At 29.9% G+C, this 16334-nt stretch overlaps 1 protein-coding gene across 1 annotated transcript in view; it reads right to left on the minus strand.

Moving 5' to 3' along the window:
- Positions 1–16334, minus strand: part of LOC129987555 (acid-sensing ion channel 1-like) — a 56330-nt gene that overhangs the window by 35916 nt on the left and 4080 nt on the right. The window contains exon 2 of the mRNA XM_056095521.1: positions 3026–3273. Coding sequence (XP_055951496.1) covers positions 3026–3267 — 242 coding nt within the window. The 5' untranslated portion in view covers positions 3268–3273. The remainder of the gene's footprint in view (positions 1–3025; positions 3274–16334) is intronic.

The following is a 16334-nucleotide window of genomic DNA, read 5'->3' on the forward strand; positions in this document are numbered from 1 at the left end:
TTAACTCTTCATCTTATGTCGTTATCTAAGGGATTACGAAGTAATCTCCAATTCTTATGCCTTTACTGATTCTAATTCAGCATTATAAACATTACAACACACTATGAGTCCATAGTGAAGCCCACTGGAAAAATTGAAGAGTGAGACAGGTCGCAGATATAAGAATTACATTAATAATTTGAATTGTGGTCATTGAAGTATTTATCGGGGTAAATAATTTACCCTATTTTAACCCGTCATCATTGTTAAAAAGAAATTGATGGACGATGTATAATGTTTGAGCGATTTATCATAGAAAAACTTGGTTTGGCAATTTTAAGACTTAGACACCTCGCAGGACCAATTTAATATTGACCGAATTCTCATGCCCGCCGTTCTCACCATCTTTCCAAAGCAGCGATAACAGAGTAATTTCGTGCCAAAAGGCATACAAATTCTGGTATGTTGTATGTGCTATAAAAATGAATTTTCATTTTGAAATGGTCTCCAAATTCTTTTAAGATGAATCCTTTTCAGCACTTGCGACTTCACTTAGAGCAGCGTATCCAAATATCATTATCAAAACCAAGAAATTTGTAAGTATCAGACCAACATTTTTTGTGATAATGCTGTTTCTCTTTTAAGTTTATTTACGTTTTAAAGTATACCGAGATGAATTATTTTATTACATAAAGGAGTTTAGTGCTTTGATTCATCATTGCTTTTAACAAAATGGCGTATGAAACATAAAGCTAACTGTAAATATTTTGAGCATAAATATAATTCATAAATGTTTAGAAACGAGAAAACAATATTTCTACTTCTTCAGTTTTATTTAGAAAGAAATGGATTCCTGAAAAACACCTTAAAACTTTACAGGATTGGTTACAAAGTGAGGCGTGAATATTGTTTATGAAAATATGTATTTAAGCAGCACATAAATGTGTGAAAATGCAAAAGATACCTGCTTCCAGTATCTGTCCGAAATATTCATTTTTATGAAGTTGTTCAATTCAATCAAGTTTATTTTTTAGCATTTAATAATATTATCTACGTAAATGTACTATTTCTAGAACATAATTATTGCTGCATTGAGCCAATATTTATCTTTTTATTTGCATAAGAATTATGACAGACAATTCACTCACATGATATTTTTTCTTTGTAGAGATATCAATAAGTAGTATAAATTAGTACTTTTCCATAAATCTGGGTTAATAATGACGAATTGCTAATTATGGACTTCTTAATTCGCAGAAAACATTTAATTAAATCAGAGTTTTGGGATCTGTTAATATATAAAAGTTTAAGATATGTAATTCTTAAATAAATTATCCTCTACGAATTTTTATCGATTTCATAAAATTATACATTTTTTAACGCAAATTTGTAAGTCATTATATATGTGATGACATGCCAATATTGATATATCAGGTCAATATTCAAGGCATTTAAATTTAGGAATTTTGTTTTTAGGATGTGGTGTATGCAAGAAATCTTGAAATTAATTTTATGAGCAGCAATTGTGAAGCAATTATCTCTAAATAGATTACTGTAAATTTTTTAAATTAAAGTTTTGATTATTGTAAAATTTGTTATTAAAGGTTAATTTGATTGTTGGGAATCGCCTCATTAATTAAAAAATTGTTAACGATGAGATATACCAGCTGCGCAACCGATTGTAAAAATTTAAAACAATCGAAGCGAATATGCATTGATAGTTAATAATGTTTTTTGCTTTATATCATTGTTTTGACAAAACGTAAATTTAAAAAGTAAAACTTTTTAACCAAGTGCTAATCAATCGTCAGAAATAAAAAAGAAGGCTTAATTTCAAGATTTTTTTCAATTTGCTTTATTTTAAGAGGAACATTGAATTATGAATTATGTTACAGAAGTAGGTATACGATGTTTTAATTGGAGACAATACAGATGAAGAATGTAAGCCTTTACAGGGGAAACAACAATAAAAAGGACAAAACATTGCAGTAAAAAGATAAAAAGCATAAGCAATGAAAAGATATGAATCATTCCTTTGAAATGCAACGACGATAAAGAAAAGAACTCCTTACAGATCTGAAGACTTGAATTTAAAGGGCTATATGACCTTTAACCTTTTAATTTTTCGAATTTTTTTTTATGATTTCATTTTATAACCGAAACCTTTCTGAGATTTTTTTTGGCGGTATTTCAAATGTGTGTACATTTATTAGTTTAAAAGATATAGTCAAAAACATGGAGGTCACTGTTGACTTTTCACTCAGAACGTTTACTTCAAAGTCATTTTCATTTGCAGAACTTGTGCGCATGATTAAACAAAAGTAGTTCGTCGTATCAATATGAAATTTCTCCAATATATACACACATAATAAAGAAAATTATACAAAATCAAAGTATTATTATGTATTTTTTTTTGGTGCTTACTAATATGATAAAAATATTTTTTTAAAAAGCTTTAGCATATTTTAACAACATAAAAAAGTAAAATAACTTCAATAAATCTGTTAAAATATCTATCACTTTGCATGATTATCAAGTTATGCTCTTTGGGAGTAAATTGGTGTAGCATTTTTTAATATAAATTGCATATTTTCTGAAAACCTTTAAGCAAAAGCAAATTATGTCTTTTACAATTTTCATGGAACATGTTTTTCCCCATATATTTCAACTAATGAAAATTATTTCACTGACTAAAGCATTCATAATTATAAGGTTAAATGTCTTATCAAATTTTAAAAATATTAAATTTAAGAATTTTTTCTTACGTTAGGGAGAGTCACATTTGACCAACTTTTGAGGTCTATTTAGCTGTTAAAGGTCCTAAAGACCTTTAAATTTCAAGGCAATTAACGGTAAACATTAGATCGATTTAAAAATACAGATCTTTATGTAATGAAAAGTTATGTTCGATCAAGAGTTAATTAAATTTTAAAAAACTGAAATAATTCATGAATTTATGAGATTTTGTTCTGCCCCTCGCTTAGAAACCAGGAAGTTCACTTTGGAATCTTACTTAATTAGCACTTCATTAAATTTTTTCCCTTACCTGTACATGAACTTCAGAAGACAAGATGTGTTCTTTTTGGAACAAATGAAATGCGTTCCATGGACGCTTGATGTCTGTGCAAATCTCTCCACTAACTGCCTACGTTTCTTAGGATTGCCGCAGTTCCAGCTCGATTCATGAGGCTCTTTCTTTTGGTGGGTGTGAGAATCATCAAAACCCCAATCCAGATCGCTAGGGTGCCCCAATTTTGTATTCCAAGCGAGTGTTTTCGATGTATTCATGGCTATCTAAACAAGAAGAGACATTCAATACTTTTGCCAATAACCAGTAGAAATGCAATCTTTGTGCTCAAAAATTTAGGATCTAAGAGACTTTTAATGACAACTTAAGAAGATTGTATGATAAAAATACATCGTATGCCATTACGTTCAAGAAATAGTACTAAATAAAAGTAATTTATAAGCTTGATCAGAATTCAGTTTCTAAGAAAATAAATCTACTTGCCATGTAATAAATGTCTATATTTCAAAAGAAATTATTTAAATAGCTTTTAAAAGACCTGAGATATGTAAAAACACGTTATATCAGACAGAATTTTACGTCTGATATAACGTGCTTCAATAAGTTTAAATTGTCACTGAATATACACAAAGTCATTCTGTTTGCCACAAGGATTGAGTCTATAATAGAATCTGATCTGCATTCGTTAAAGAATTTAATGAGATAATTTTAGATAAAATAAATAATAAAATTTCAGTATGTATGACGAGTATACAAAAAAATGCATTTTTCAAATACTATTTCATTAAAGGGCAAGCTTTTGAGACTTATTCATTCTATTGCATAATTCATATTATTTATTCTTTTATATAAAATAACGGGCTTAAATAACAAAATAAGATGGTTGCGATTTGAATTCTGGTTCTGGTAAAACCGAAATGAAAATCAGTAGGAGTATTTTCTTCTCAACTTTATCTTATATTTTCATAAAATGGCATAATTTTTTTTACACTTCACAACCGTGTTGTGGAGAAAATAATGTATTTCGTGCCTCTATTTTTTAATCAGATTAGTTTTAAAATTGGCATAGATAAATAGTTTTGGGAAAAAGATGATAAATTTTATTTATATTGCTTTTTGAGATTTTGAATTAATACATTTACATTCATAAGAATAGGCAGAAAGGTTGATTCTTAACTCGTATTCAGATTTGTTTTAAATTTTGATGAAAATTTGAGATCCAACAGGTACAATTATATGCCAAATTTCGTTTATTTAGATTTCTTCCATCTGAGTTGTCGCGTTCACATGCACACAGAAAACAAAATCTACATTTTTTCAAAAGGTCATACTTTAAATTTACCCGTCTTGTTTGTTTTATTTCCTTGTTTGCTTTTACAAATAAAGAAGTGTTTTTCGAACACATGGAAATCTAAAACGAGGAAATTCATCAAAATTTCAAAGTCATAGTTTTTGATGATCTCAGTACTTTCTTTAATTTCTTCAAATACTTGGCAAATCCGATACTAGGTCAAATATACAACCACCCCTCGATGCACAAAATTTCAATGCTTAGTGACAATTCGGCGCATTCTTATAGAGTGCTCCCGTTTTAATTCTCAACGATTCAAAGTTTTCATTCTTCTCACATTATTTTTAAAAACATCCTTCATAAAGTGCCTCATCTTCATCTTACTACCCTTTTAAAAATGATTGGTTTCTTCCATCTTAAATATGAGTATTGTTCATTCTCTTTTAATGTTTCAAAACCTATACAACAGTTTTTTTATATCCAGCAAATAGAATATTTGTAACATTGAATAGAATTTTTAATTAGCCTTTTGAAATATGACCCTAAACCTTTTTATGAGCCATATGTTTGCATATACCTTATAGTTGGCCTTGCATAATCAGAAATAGTTTAATCTTCATCAAACTCAAATAATGATAAGAATAAGAATGATAAATAATAATGATAATAATAAGAATTCAAATTAATGATATTGTGCAGGTCTCTATTGAATGCTTATCTCATACTGTCATTATAATTGCATAAAGTGATAAAATTAAATAATATAATCATGATGTAAAACAAGATTTTAAAGAATACGTACCTTTTAAAGAATAATTTATTTCAACAGTTTTCCATATATATCCCTGTAGGGAACCGCACAACTTTTCGATTCATCTTAAAAACTTCAACACGTTAATGTCCAACATTCACTTATTGTCTTTCCTGATGACAAAGATAATTTTTCAAAACTCTGAAAACACAGAGAGGGCCGTGAGTGTGCACCATTTAAATTTCGTTACGAGCTCTGAAGATTGAAAACTGTTTGACCTGGCCTCCCATCATGTCGTCTATCATCAACAGGCGCATCACCTGTGGTTAATCAATAGTACCCTACAAATTACCATTTCTCTTTAAAACCATTTCCGATGAAAAAGCCAATTTTCGTAAGGAAGCCTCTTTGTCATTTCTTTCAAGCGACATAACAATCAATACTCATTTCGAGTTTCCATTTTTGTCAGCACGCTTCCAGGTTTGTTTAATATTTGCAGCAGTTTTTTTTTTTTTTTTTTTGAAAATTTTGACATAGCTTCCATTTATTTGTCTACTGGAATAAGTCATTAATATGTCACAGAAATGAATACTATAAAGTATTTCTTTAATATTCTGACAAGATTTCGCGCTGTTGTATTTAAATTGGCAATAAATGTGAAAAGTTTGTGTTAAATAGAATTAAAACTTTGTATTAACTGAATTTTATATTACAAACGTGACATTTTTTATTGCGTAAAATGGATATTCCTAATAAAGTAAGGCTATAAAATCTTCGTGTTAAGAAATATTATATTCTATTCGCTTACTCAATAAGATGATGTTATAAAATCAATAATTTATAGTTATCAGAACATATTTAACCCTTTGGGTGCTGATCTTTTGCGTTATTTTGACGATGCGTGGAATAGTATATAAATAGCATAATAGTAGGTAAAAAAGGTTAAATAGCATATAAAAGTTTTATTAAATTTATTATTATAAAATAATGGTAAATTAAATTCGTCATCCATAACTTAGGAAAAACTATTATATGATGAGTCTCAGCGATCAAATGCACTCAAAGAGTTAAACCATTATTTAAAAAAAACTCATGCCACATCTCACTTTTTTATTATTTATTTGCATGCAAAGAGTTCTACAGTATATCCCTTTGAATACCTGGCATGTCCCCTTGTATATCAAGTATAAATTTCGCTTTGTATATTTGGTATAGCACAGAACTTTTTTCTTGTATACCTCGTATGGAACAGTACTTTCTTTGTATGCGCTCAGTATAGTATTTTCTCTTTTTATATTTGGTATATTGCAAAACTTTCTCCTTGTAACATAACATAGTATGTAGATTCTTTCTGTGTATCTGATGTAGTACAATGCTTCCCTTTTGTACAGTTCTCTTTGAATACCTGGTGAAGTATAATTCTCTTTGTATAGTTATTATATCATAGTACTTTCTATTTGGATTCCAAATACAAAAAGAAAGAGAGGTAATTATCAATAAATTTGATAAATCTCCATATTTCACATCTTGGTGAGTTAGTAAAACATTTTTGTAATTTCGTTTGCGCTTTGTGAGCATACTATCCCCAAAATTCAATATGTTAAAAAATGGAATTTTGATGGATGGTGGATGATTGCTGTCTTTGCATGAAACTTGTATATCAAATTTTAAATCTCACAAAGATGAGTATTCCTCCTGATTCTCTTCACTACAGTACGAAAAGATTGAACACAAAACTTACTTTGTCAAAGTATACGAGAAATTCGGGAGAATTGTATTCCTGATTTTTCTGTATGCCTTAATACGTTTACATATAAGAGTAGAAAATGGCAATATCATACCATAATTTTCAGTAGATAAATTCTATCTACGGGATACTTAGATATATTCTTTATGCACGTAGTATACGTAGACACCTTTTCGATATTGCACCATTGTTTGGCACCACATCTCATTGTATAGCATTTTTATATTATTGGAGAATTGTGAATTCCTTGGAAAGTTCGACTCTCTAAAAGAAATAGGCGGATATTATTTGTTATGTTACCATTCTTCCTATAACGAGGTATTAATTTATTATGAACAATGGACAAATCTGATTATCGTAATATTACCAATTAGGGAAATACCTGATAGTCTTCTTTTCCTTCCATCTTATGCTCATCCAACTGGTTAAATAACTCAGTGTCATAGGCACCGGGAGTACAGGATGGCGTTATGTTATGTTATGTACATAGTCAAGGGCGATGGAATGTTTGAAACTACGAGACAAAAATATTTTTTCAAAGCAGTTCTAATTATAAAACGATCCTCCTTGTAAATAGATGAGAATGAAGATTTCACTCGACAAGGTGTCTTGCAGCCTTCTTATTAATTCCTTTTGAATGGAAAATTCTTTCGCATCTATTAAACAATTGGAATGAGATTATTAATAGTCATTACTTTTTTAGATTAATTCATGCCCCTAGTATACTCCTAGTAATTAGGGTGTAAAATGGCAATAGCTGAGAATTGCAAGATAAAATCAAAATTGTTCTTCATAGCAGAAACTATTTTGGCAATCGAGCAGGAATCCTGTTTTCCAGGAGTGAAGATTTTATGGAAAATAATGAAAATTATATTAATAATCAATTTTAGACATTAGCTTTTTTCCCCAATGGAAATTGTCTATCTCAATTTGCATAATTTTCCATGAAATCTATCGTTTTTAAGAATGAAGCTTCTGTTCTACATGAGATAATCTTCACTTGATGTTAAAAAGCTAATAAATAAGTTTCGAAAGGGATAGTCATATCACTGACTCGCCGCCCGCCCGAAGGCACACGGATAAAGAATACTGAATGCCCGGACTGCCGCAACAGTAACATTGACGGGAACTATGATTGAGTCCTAAGGGCCATCACCAGCCATGGTACAATCCCTCCCGATCGTTGGGAGGAGCCAGATCCCCCACCTATTTATGTACCCACCAGGGTGGCGAGATCCAATTACCATACCGGAAGCATCTCATCCTCATTTCGAAGTGCTCCTGGGGTTTTTCGAAACGGATAATATAACATGCACATTTTACATTTTTGATCCAATTTTGAATTGATTGCCGATCAACATCATAATATCCGTAATTAAAAAAATTAAGGAAAGAATTAAAATATAAAGAATCTGTAAGATTACTTTATATTTTAATGAGCTATTTGCTCTGAAAGAGCTGGGACACTTCGTGAAATTTTTACATCAGAAGCAAGTACTATACAAACAGAGACAGATAGAAACATTTTAAAAGGAAGGGGTCATGCTCAAGGAAATTAGATATATTAGGCCAAAAAATATGGAATATAAAAAAAATTATTTCCATCATTCTTTTGCCTGATCAAAGTTTTTTTTTAAATCAAGCAATTATATATAGCCAATCAATTGTTTAAATTCGACCAATCCTATGGCAGCATTCCTTCCAGGCTACAAAATATTGTCTAAAAGTTCGACGGGGTCCTCCTTATCTCTCATATATTCACCTTCCATGCACTAATGAGACTGGAAAGATATTTTCACATTTTATATCATATATTTCAAAAGGTATAGAACATATCGGGCAATTTGTAATCTAATCAATGTTCGTTTTTCAGCTAGTAAAGCTATCTTGAAATTAAATATTTAAAACACTTTTTTTATGGTTAGTGCTCTGGTGAAGATAAATTTGATAGGCATTGAAAATTTGAAATCTTTTTGAACAGCCAACGAGAATTTCTTTCTTTCCAACTGTCAATTCTTTTCTTTCCATAAAATTTCTAATTCCACAGTTGTAAAAATAAAAATAAATCGATAAACTATTATTTATCCTCCTAATAAGCATTTTATATTTTATTTCTAAAAGAAATGGAAATTCAATCGCTTCAGACTATTAACGCACTAACTATTTTCAAAATAAGTTTCAGCTCTTACATTTTTAATTTGTTAATATCAATAGCTTATTATTGTATGACATATTCCGGTTTCCGAACGAGCCATAAATTTTCCGTATTAATCATTTCCATCATCTGTTGTCTCTTTTTTGTAATATGTAATTACAAGATACTTTATTAAATTGAATATGGATGACATAATACCACGTTCCTAATTCTGGCTCACTGTTCGTGTCATATCATGACAAAATACTGTAATTAATTTCCCTGATGAATTGAAAAGGAATCAATAAGAATTCTTTATGAAGTTTTGATATATGCAAATATTTCCGACTATTTCATTTTCACGTATATGAAGAATATCAAGAATTGGGTCCATTAAAAAGTTCGAGTGATTTTTATATTGTTATTATTTCGATAAATTTCGATAAAATCATTTTTAAAATTTTGACAATGAACACAATACTTCAGAGGGAAAAAAAAGTATTGTCTGAAAAATGGCAAAGTAATAATGCTATATTTTATTTGTTCATTTTTATTTTATTTCCTAATTTTCTTAACTCCTTATGGTAGTGACAGTGTGCATAAAAAGAATGTATTTAACAGTGTCACAATTGCATGAGTTTGAATGCTGTACCTAAAACAGTGAAAAATATTGTTGTAGAATGTATTTAAAAATATTTTTACAAATTTATAAAAAAATGGGGGCAAAAATGTATAGAAATAAAAATGGAAATACAGTAAAAATTACTTTTAAACTATAAAATGGTATAAAAAATTATTTTTTGTATAATAATAAGCTATAAAGTTATTTATGAAAAGAATAAAAATTTCTATAATTTTTTAAATTAAAAAATTTAATTAAATTTTAAAAGATCCTTCCACAGAAAACATTTACTACTCAAGATGTAACCATATGCTAAATTTGTTAATTCTATATGCAGCTGTCTGCTCTATAGAGTATTTTAAGCGTTTTTTGAAATATGTATATTGTGATTTACAGATACTATGCCAGGTTATAAACATCATCCTATAAAATAATCCGAAAAAGCTAGATGAATGAAATTTAATATAGGATTTTTGTCATAAATTTTTATATTTGTGTAAAATTTCAAAAATTCGTCAAAGGAAAGAGTCGGAATGTATTGATGACTGATCGTCCTTGTGCATATAAGCTATATAAATTTACTCGAAACTTTATTACCAATCTTATACATAATTCTTATTTCATACTTAAAATTGTTAATGGGACTTTACCATCAGAATTGCTGTTGACTGTCATATGTGGCCAGTCGATTGTCTGACAGATTGTCAGCTCATGTGTACATAAAGGCAGTTACTCTAAAATGCAAGTTAAATGGATATATTTTTAGCTTATAACATCAGAATTTTAAATAAAATTTAATTAAAAAATTTTTGGATAAAAATTTAATATAGAGTTTATTCGAGAGTACGTAATGAATTCCTTTAATTTATATTAAAGCTTTAAAAAAACATGAATATTGTAGAAGGATAAATATTCACTTCAACTGAACACAACTTCAATTATTTTTTTCTTAATTCTGCTGGACGGCTGAGATTTTACTAGTAAAATTATTTTTATATATAAAATGCTATGTACATGGCATAGAAATTGCTTTGATTATTTACTGTCGAATGACAGCAATCCAATTTAAGCAAATCTCCGTACAAGCCTTTCAGATTGCTCCTTTGAACATTTTTATAGCTGTACTTAATTCACCACATCGCTTAAAGAATTTATGAAGATGCAAAATATTATTAGAAATGCCAGAGGCCAGGCTTGCATCGTCACCAAAAACTCCATCCAAACTAAAATAATACAAATAAGTGTCAAACAGCAAGATTAATTGAGCGCGAAAATAGGTTTAATTATCTTCAGATGAGTAATCACTGTAACTTGCGTATGGAAATTTATGTTATTTTTACTATAGGAAATTTATGTTCCTGTCTTTAAAATATATTATTCCAAAAATATAATTTTTGCATTATCTTAAACTCAAAAAATTAATTTTTAATAATATCAATTTCATTTCTGTGCAGTTTATATTTACTTTTAATAATTTTAATTGATACACAATTTGTAATAATATTTTTAATGTTATAATGAAATTCAAACTGCTCCATTAAAATATTTAATCTCTTGCTTTTTTTCAATATTAAAATGAAAATAAAAAAAATTGCTTTCTTTGGACAACTCGAAGTAGAAGTTTCCTTTCCGTTTTTATTTCGTAATATCATTCACTTATTAATTCGCACAAATCTCTACAGTAATTTGTTGCAGACTGATTCAATTAAATTCATGTTTTTCAATCGTATCAATTAACAATGTAGCATATTATTTAAAAATATTTTAAAGAATGCATTATTAATCGTTTAACAGTCTAAAAAGTCATTAATCTCGGCGAACATACTCGTTGCATAAAACATCTAATTTAAAACTGATTAAGTATATAATATCTCAAATTTCTATAGCTATAACAAGATAGTGAAATGAAATATATTTAACATATTTCGTTTAATCATATTTTTTTATTATACATACATAAGTGAGCATAATAAATAAGATAAAAAAATTACTAAGCATACTGTGAAGCAACAACATGAAGTCAAATAATGAGATGAATTTTGAGTTTGGTTTAATTTAATTACCTTCCTGTTTTTAAAGCAACACTAAGGATATTTTCGAACCGGCCTCGTAATTTTGAGCCTCGGTCAGTTGATGAAGATGGCGCCTGAGCCTCCCAAGCCGAGCTCCCCAAGCCTCCGCGCCGCACCGGCATGGGGAATATTTCGCCGTTAAGGATTTAGCGTGCCCCAATTCCGCTTAAAGGATGGCTCTTCGGCGGAATCGGGATGCGAACCTGGAGCCCTTTGCTCCCAAAGATGTAACCTTGCCATCAGGCCATTATGGCCCCATGATGCGTATTGAATTTCCATAGTATAGCATTTGAAGTTTCACTCAGTAATTCCAAAGTAATTTATTTATTTAAGATAATTTTTTTCACCTGTATCTTAGAAAGCTTATTAATTTTAAAATCGCAAATATTGACACATAAATTTATTTTCTGTCCTTAAAATAAAATATCCGCCCTCTTTTAGTTTCTCTAAAAAAATCCTCTCTTTAAATATCTTTTTAAACAAGAAAGTTAAGAATGTGATATATGTAAAAGAAAAGAATTACCGTAAAACTTCGCCTAACGCAAATTACAGAACGCAATTTTTCACGTATGTGTTATCCGAATTACTTCAGTTAATATGTGTAACAATATAATTTCTTTTTTAGCAAAGCATGTTATATATTGTCCTAGTAACTTTTTTTAATTTTACAAATTTAATATGATTTCTGGCGAGAAAATGATAAAGCAGCAAAAGAAAAATAAATGTAAGTTAGGCTTAGAAACTTTCTAAAAACTACTAGTTTTTAGTTTCTAAGCTCTAAGTTTCATTACTTCAACAGAATTAGCTATAAACTATATTTAGTAAAAGAACGATACTGGAGAATGAAGAAAAGATTCGGTCTAGTATCAAAGTATCCAATGATACTTGAACAAAGGTGCTCTATAAGGAAAGAACTGTCTAATTTTGCAATAAAAATTCATCTTCCCTCCAATTATAATTTGTTTTATTTTGAATGGAGAAGAATTTTACATTGGAGTTTCAAAATTCTTTCAGTTAACATTTATTTTGTTATTCCTTTTTAATTGCAACAATATTTAAGTTTAAAAAAAAATAGTTTTTTACTAAGATATGAAATATGCAAAGAGCAAGTACTGTAATTGTCAAAAATTCCGAACTTGAGTTTTGATTTACTTTTAAAGAATTCAGCGGATCTGAAATATAAATTCATTTTTGGACTTATATCTGTCTGTCTATCTAAAAACAAGTTGATTAAAAAATGATTTGAACTAGATGGACTAAATTTCGTTTATTGCCTTTCTAGCAAATTTTTAGATTTTTTAAAAATCAAATTTTGAGCAACCCCCATTCATAGGAAATATTTCTAATCATCGGTTTGAAAGCAAGTGAACACGCTAACTACAAAATTTCAAACTTTGAAATACGGATTTGTATTTTTTTTATCATTTAAAAAAATACAAATCCGTATCGCATATTGAACCAAATCCGTCAATGGCTTAACTAATCAGTCATTCTATACATTTTCATTCATGTAAAAGCGATAATTAAAAAATAATGACTTAGATAAAGAACATTTGGCATGAAGCCTTGGAATACTGAAATTAAAATTCTGGTCAAATTTTGATTTTAATAAATTGGCAAAAAATGACCAAAATGTATCTCGTTTCTTTTTAACATAGTACGAAGCAGAAAACTCTCATATGCTGAACTCTGAAAATAAAAATCTGAATACATTCGCAGCTTTCAAGGCCTTGACCACAGTACATAATTTTTTTAATCGCAATTTCGTTATTTGAAAAATATAGATCGGTATCACATATTGAACCAAATCCATCAATGGGATGACAAATGGGTCAATTTAAAAAATTGCATTCATATAAAAGCAATAACTCAAAAATAATGATTTAAATAAACGAAATTTGGTATGAGGCCTTGTTACTGAAATTGCAATTCTAGGTCAAATTTTGATTTGTTGTTGTTTCTTATGCACCTGCCATGGACAAGCCCACTGTTACGATGACAGCGATTTTAAGCCGGTGAGGGAGCGTCTCTTGTTATTTTAGTAGTGCCAACTAGGGCCAAGTGTACGATTTTGCTACTCACTCATCACTCATCACTCATTCGCTTGCACAACCCCTTTTTAAAGAAGGGCACATCTCACAGATAGAACAACTATCTCCAAACCGGGACTCGAACCCAGGACGCTCAGATCACGGGGAAGACGCGCTACCCCTCTGCCAGGACGCGGGCAAATTTTGATTTCAATCAATCCACAAAAAAAGATCAAAATGTATCTCGTTCCTTTTGATATAAAACAATTATTTGCTGAAACTGAAAACACTCATTTGCTGAGCTCTGAAAATAAAGATCTTAGCATTCACGATTTTGATCAAAGTACAAAATTTTTATACTGGAAAAGGAATTGGATAAAAGATTTATGCGAAAACGTTTCGGAGATATCACTTCACTGATGTAATTTTAATTGTATGTTCCTACTTTTCGAAATTCGATTTTGCCGAGTATATAATTTGTTAGTGATGTAACATGCCTATATTCCAAGGTTTAAGGGTATTTGAAAATTTAAATAAAAATATTATATCCTTATCTTAAAAAGACATCTGCAAAATCCACTTTTTTTGTGAAGAGCCTGTTTTCTTTAATTTGCATATACCTCTTTAAAATAATTTCAACATATTTGCGAAGTTCTAACAATTAATTCTCATATATACCTATTTTAATGAAACTATTTTGCCATAGTAACATTAAATCTCTAACATTAAAAAAAGCGTTTCGTGCACTGGAAACATAAACATATCGTTTCATCAAGCCTTAAGTGAAGATATCACGCAGATTTGTGCTTAACTTATTTTGTTTACAAGAAATGAGGCTTAATATAAAAAGAAAAATATCCACTTCTAAAAGTTATCTCGAAAATTGTATAAAAAATGAACTAAGCAGCTAATGACAAAAAACACGGAAGTAATAAAAAGAATAATTATTTTCTAACTATCGTTATAGTTCATAAACAAGTTTCATAATCACGTCGATGAACTGACTGCATTTACAAATAGATGAAGTAATAGACTTCATAATCATCTACATGATTAGCTATTATAATTATCTACACAGCGTTAGCACATAGTTTCAAATTAAACTATTTTTATTTCCTAATCAACAGGCGATGGAAAATATTAAGCAATCGATTATACAAGAGAAAATTTCTTTCTTTCTGGTACAATATTCTTGAACAAAAATTCTAGTTTTCAAAAAATTCGTTCTCGGAATTTTGACGAATTTCGCCATTTTAAACCACTTTGCTTTCTCCCATATAAAATATAGTTTAAGTAAATACACACTCTACTTTAAAGTATATGAAATATATTTAAAGTAAATGCACACTGTACTTTAAAGTATATGGAGTACAGAGTGCGGCTGAAAAACTCGACAAACAATTTTCAATATAACTTTATTAAAAATAAATTAATCAACAAAACATAACAAAGAATAAGAGAAGACTTTTACTAATAAATAAATTTAATTGGTTTCAAAGTGGCCGTCTTTTGTAGTGATGTAGAGGCTGAAACGTTTATTGAAATTTTCAGCAATGGGTCTTCTACCTATAATCTATCTCATTCCCGCCGAAGCCATTGCTTTAGAGAGTTCAAACTTTTGTGTAGTTTAGTACAATCTCTAGACTCCAAAATGAACCATACACTGTAATCATGGGATTGAGATTCGGTGAGTATTGGGTCTACTTTCAGGATGATATCACGTCCAGAAAATGCGGCTTGCACCATTCTTCTGTATTTTTAGCCTTGTGAGCTAATGCGGAGTGCTGTTGAAACGTACACTTTACATTGCCAAAGTGCGTTATGGCCCAAGGAAGTCTAACAGCTTCTAGAATATTCCGCTGGTACACTTTTTGATTTATTTTAACGCCGTCATCCACAAAAACCAGAGGTGTTTTGCGGCTTGCGTAGATTCCGCCCCAGACCATGACCAGACTTTGGATGTTGTCGATGTTCAACAGTTGCCGAAGTGCTTAGAGCGTCTACAGACTGGATCCTATAGTTCAAGAAGTTATGAGCTTAAGGAATATCTCCCAGCGCTCGCTTGCAGCCATCTCAAAAGTTTTCGACGTCTTCGGAGCCGCACGAGTTTAGTTTTTCTTCAGTGAGAAGCTGAACTTTTTGGAACTTGTAAAGCTTCCGTCCAAGCTCTGTTTTTACCATTCGTCGAACTGATCGGTTCCGTATTCTCAGCTCACGAGCGATCTTTCTCACGGAAACCCTCGAATTTTATTGAATTCGATTTTTAATGGCCTTACAGCTATTGAAAGTGTTCAGCATATGTTTTCGTTCCCTTTCTGGAAGTCGACTATCATTGTCAAGCTCTTTGAAGTGACAGATTGCATCAGACACAGTCTGCCGAGATATGTTAAGCAAACGAATGATTTCACACTGTCGTTTTCCTTGCTCTAAAATATCAGATCTTTTGTTTGAAATTGTAAAAAAGCCAAAAAATAATATGTAAACTAAAAGATACGTTATAAAATATCTTATAATTGAAGTGGTAGACAAAAAGAAAGAAGCACAAATTAAAAAGAAATTATTTAACTTCTATTTTATAATGTAATAACTTTGTCCAAGTTTTTTTGCCATACCCTGCATAATTAAAGTTTACGCACTGACACTTGATGATGCACAGCATTGAAATTCGCAGCAATTTCAG

Source organism: Argiope bruennichi, chromosome 10, assembly GCF_947563725.1.
Source record: "Argiope bruennichi chromosome 10, qqArgBrue1.1, whole genome shotgun sequence".
NCBI classification, from domain to species: Eukaryota; Metazoa; Arthropoda; class Arachnida; order Araneae; family Araneidae; genus Argiope; species Argiope bruennichi.